At 44.0% G+C, this 4432-nt stretch overlaps 1 protein-coding gene across 1 annotated transcript; it reads left to right on the top strand.

The window, feature by feature from the left end:
* Positions 1-147: 147 nt before the first annotated feature.
* On the top strand, positions 148-2503 carry CFL2 (cofilin 2). The gene is made up of 3 exons (XM_026051761.1): positions 148-452; positions 561-637; positions 729-2503. Exons 1-3 carry the CDS (start codon positions 193-195, stop codon positions 839-841), a joined length of 450 nt encoding a protein of 149 aa, XP_025907546.1. The 5' UTR covers positions 148-192; the 3' UTR covers positions 842-2503.
* The last annotated feature ends 1929 nt before the right edge of the window (positions 2504-4432 follow it).

The raw sequence follows: 4432 nt of genomic DNA, 5'->3' as shown, positions 1-4432 counted from the left end.
GAGCGGAGCCGCCGCCAGCGCCGTTGCGGGAGGCGCGACCCGCATCGCGGCCGGCGGCCAGGCGGGGACGGGCCCGCGCCTGCCGCCCGCTCCCGTGAGCGCCGCCGGTGCTGCTCACATTGCCCCCTTAATCTCGTTTCGCAGGCTTCTGGAGTCACAGTGCATGACGAAGTCATAAAGGTTTTTAATGACATGAAAGTAAGGAAATCTTCAACCCCAGAGGAGATTAAGAAAAGAAAGAAAGCAGTTCTCTTCTGCCTAAGCGATGACAAAAAGCAGATAATCGTAGAGGAGGCGAAGCAGATACTGGTGGGTGACATTGGAGACACGGTGGAGGACCCCTATACGGCCTTCGTGAAGCTATTACCTCTGAATGATTGCCGGTACGCGTTGTACGATGCCACGTACGAGACAAAGGAGTCCAAGAAAGAAGACCTGGTATTTATATTCTGGTGTGTAAAAGCAGAGCTTGCCCTTAAAGCTGAGATTTCTTGACTCAATTCTCTTAACATTGGGTGATTGAATAACTTTTTTTTTTTTTTTCCCCCCATACTTTAAAGGGCTCCTGAAAGTGCACCTTTAAAAAGCAAGATGATCTACGCAAGCTCTAAAGATGCCATTAAAAAGAAATTTACAGGTACGAGGCCTGAAGGGTTTTACTCGTTAGATGTCACGCCTTGCATGCGGGGAGGTTCTCACAGATGTGTCCTTGTCCATCTGTCTTTCAGGTATTAAACACGAGTGGCAAGTAAATGGGTTGGATGATATTAAGGACCGTTCAACACTTGGAGAAAAATTGGGAGGCAACGTGGTAGTTTCACTTGAAGGAAAACCCTTATAAAAAGACAGACAAGTGCCATCTGGATCTAAGGAGCTTCCATTTCTGCAGCTCATTCAATTGGAATAGTATTAGTCTCCCCTTCCCCTTCCCTCCTTGAACAAATAAGCCCTTTCCCTGCACCCCTGAAGGAGATGTCATTGTTAAGCAGTCTACCAGTGATTGCCATTAGACTGTTGAATCCTGGTAGTTTTATGTAGGATCCAAGGAATGCTTTCACGTCCCACCCTTAGCCAAACCTGACGTGGCACGCATTCCTTGCAACGTGTACCATGAATGTGATAGTTAATGTGAATAGTCTAGCAGACAGCAGAGGGTAAGCTAAGCGAATGCCTTGGAAGTGTTGGCCACTGGTCGGATGGTAGACTCTCTACAGTATTACTTACAGTTGCACTTGATTGCAGTTCCATGAGGCTCTTGTGCATTCATACACCTCACCTGCCTTGACAAGCCTATTTTTGTGACATGGCAGCACACAACACTATGCATTTAAAGCACTTTTTTGTAATATGTTTGACTCCCYTCCCCGCCCCCCCAGAGGAATGCCAATTAAGTTGCTGTAACTGTGTCATCAAATTATCGTAGTACCTCAGTTTCATTCCTGTTACATGCATATCTTTATAAATGAAGTAGCTGTTACGATGCCTTTTGTTTTCCATTGAATGTACACTACTGAACAGGAGTAGAGGTTATCTGTTTACCATGTGAGTCTTGAAACACTAAAGTTCTGTAAAACATCAGTCATGATGGCAATTTCTGTATTAAAAAGAGCCTTAAATGGAACGTTGTTTTTTTTTTTGAGATCAAAAACTGGCCACGCTGCAATAAAACTTGTGGCTTATTACAGAACGTTGCCTTGTTTTCATTGGAAAATAATAGTTTTTAAGTATGTTTAATTTAAGCATATTTCAAATAACTTAACTTCTGTGGAAAGTATTGTAAAGATAAACAGTCATTAATCTCATCTTAAATAATGCAAGTTTTTCATTCCTCATCAGGGTTTAGGTACTGCTTTACAATACTCTGTGTGACTCTATTCTGATCACTGGATCAAGGACCTATTCCTAGTTTACCATTTGACTAAAGAAGCTACCACTCCTAGAGACCATTAGCTCCGTGAACCACGAAACACTCGTGTCAGAAACCTAAAAATACCCCGTAATTAACTCGTGTTAATTCAGCGTGTTCCCTACCTGAACGCTCTTAAAGTTCTACATGCCAGAGCGAAACCCTTAGTGCAATCTCAGAGCCGTCTGTCTTTGGATAAGCCGCACGATGGGCAGCGTACGAGTCAGCAAATGCTTCTTGTTCCTCCAGCGTTACAGTTAGCACCGCCGTGGGGCAAGAAGCGCCCTACCCGAATTGTTGCTGACTTCTGTGCACATCGAACTGGAAGAGCGTTTGCCGCTACCGAGGCTTGCGCTGGGGACGTGTTTTGGCCGGGAGCCAAATAATGCTCTCCTTATAGAGAATTTGATCCGCTCCGTGTGAGCAATCCTCCGTTAGCCAGAGCTATTTATGGCAAACACATGCTTTTGTATCTTGTCATCGTTCTCCACAAATGGCAAAACTGGACATGATTCTGCTGGTATGCGCCACGGAGCCAGGCGCCGCCGGCAGCGCGTTTCATCCCGGCCTCGTTTTAAAAAGCTGGGAGAGCTGAACTGGGCACCTTTCAAACTCGCCCTTCATTTCAGCCCTTTTTTTATTTCCAACAATGAAGCAGAAAAGCATCAGAATCTTTTTTTTTTTTTTTTAATTCCTTCCTCCTTTATTAGCCTACTAGTGCTCTGTTTGGGCTCTCTTGTCCTGTAGAACTTTAAGACCTTCTCAGGCTTCTGGCTATCCCTAGGACTTACACACCTCATTATGTCAGCTGTTCTCTGTAGGGTAAACTTTGCTAGAATTCAATTCAAAAGGCATGATGACCACTGACTTACTAAATGTATTAATGAGTCTTGGTTTTGTTCTACAAAACTCTCCTTTCAGGTATCTTTCATTAAGGCTGAGAAGTAACTGATGGTATGCATGTTGTCTATCAAAATAATAATAATAATGATGATAATTCTTCCTCAAAATAGTCTCTTTTCTTTCTGACTATTCACATTGTGTGCGAAGCCCAGTTTAATGTAAATCTCCTMTGTGCTTAATGTTTGACTTGAGTTCAATGCAGTATGATGTTAATCTTTTAACTGACTTTCACAAGATATACATGGTTTCCTTAGAAAAAAAGCCAAAMCTGAAAATGTTACATTTTAATAAACAGTTTAAATCTCATTTTTATACAGTCAACTTTTTTTTTAAAAAAGCAGTTCTGTGTTTAAGCTTAATGTTTGTCTCTCCTGCAAACAGTCTGGGAAAATATCTGTGGCTTCCAACTTGAATGTTAGGAGGTTACTTTTCTTTTTTAGGCTACCTTAGATGTATGTTCACTCAGGCCGAGTAGTTCAAAATCGAAGCACAAACTGTATTTATGTCAGAGTCTGAGCATCTACTAAAACAAATTGTGGATCAAAAAGAATGAGCCTGCCTTTGGTTTGTTCTTGCAAGGACTGATGTGAGGTCCAATTCACATGGCTCCCTTTTTAAAAAAAGAAAGTGCTACAGAACTGTTACAGTTGGAATTATAAAACAACTGCGAGACAGCTGGCATCTGCTCCAAAACGGTTTGTCAGCTGTTGTTTTCTGTCATTATGCAAAATGGAGAGGGCCTCATTGTGATCTGGAAGTGCAGGAAAATCCTCTCAAGTTGAGTATCTTCTGTGTATCTCCGTGTAGATGTGACATTTGGGAATTTGGGCTTCAGTTACTTTATTGAAATGTTAAATAAAATTTTTCCTGAGAGTGGCTTGTGCAGAAATGGCATTTTTCTCCTGAAGATACTGCCGAGCCAGCGGTTTTCTTGATTCAGGAGATTCTGAAGGAGRCGCCGCTGTACGGGCGGGATTTCCCTGGAAAGGAGCCTTGGCCCAAGGTGAGGGTGAGTTAAGGAGGTTTAGGCTTGTGGCAATTTGGAAAATGCAAAAAGAAAAAGGAAAATTTYGGAAATGCAAAGCTTCATATAAGGGTGGCAGCATCAGAATCATTCCTGGCCGGATCATTAAGCAGAGTTGGAGTCGGTTGGGTTGAAACCCAGCGAGTCAGTGTCTTTGAGTGGAGGAGCCTGTGCCATAAACCCGAGCCCGCGCGAGCACGGGGATGATGGAGAGCGGGAGCTGCCGCGCTGTGGTATCGAGCTCTGCTCTCGTACACCAATTCCAGCAGAAACCGAGTCTGTAATTCCGAAAGTTCCCTTTAGTTTGTGGTGGAGGGTTAATGACTGTAGAGTGAAAACATGGCACTAACGATGGATGAGTCATCAACGTAGCACCTGTCGTACTGAATTTCTTTTAAAATCTTMTTGCTTTTGAAAACCTAGTATAAATGAAAGTAATTTAGGTGTCTTCAGAGCACGAGGCGGCTGTTCAGCAGGCGCCGAGGAAGCCGACGTGGAAGGGCGGCCTTCGGCGCTCCGACGGCAGCGGCAAGGGAAGGTGGAAGGTGGAAGGCGACCCCGCCACGCGGCCCAAGGGCACTCAGTGCTCCCSGGGGCAC

Source organism: Nothoprocta perdicaria, unplaced genomic scaffold (genome assembly GCF_003342845.1).
Source record: "Nothoprocta perdicaria isolate Ctin4 unplaced genomic scaffold, notPer1 scaffold_8, whole genome shotgun sequence".
NCBI classification, from domain to species: Eukaryota; Metazoa; Chordata; class Aves; order Tinamiformes; family Tinamidae; genus Nothoprocta; species Nothoprocta perdicaria.
The sequence above is the reverse complement of the archived record's forward strand: the minus strand, read 5'-3'. Positions and strand labels throughout refer to the sequence as shown.

What these genes read in the sequence shown, in the direction of transcription:
- CFL2 (XM_026051761.1), top strand. Translation starts at nt 193, where the DNA reads ATGAAAGTAAGGAAATCTTCAACCCCAGAGGAGATTAAGAAAAGAAAG. An exon ending in GACCTGGTATTTATATTCTG is followed by an intron (nt 453 to 560) that starts GTGTGTAAAAGC and finishes CATACTTTAAAG; the next exon opens with GGCTCCTGAAAGTGCACCTT. An exon ending in CATTAAAAAGAAATTTACAG is followed by an intron (nt 638 to 728) that starts GTACGAGGCCTG and finishes TCTGTCTTTCAG; the next exon opens with GTATTAAACACGAGTGGCAA.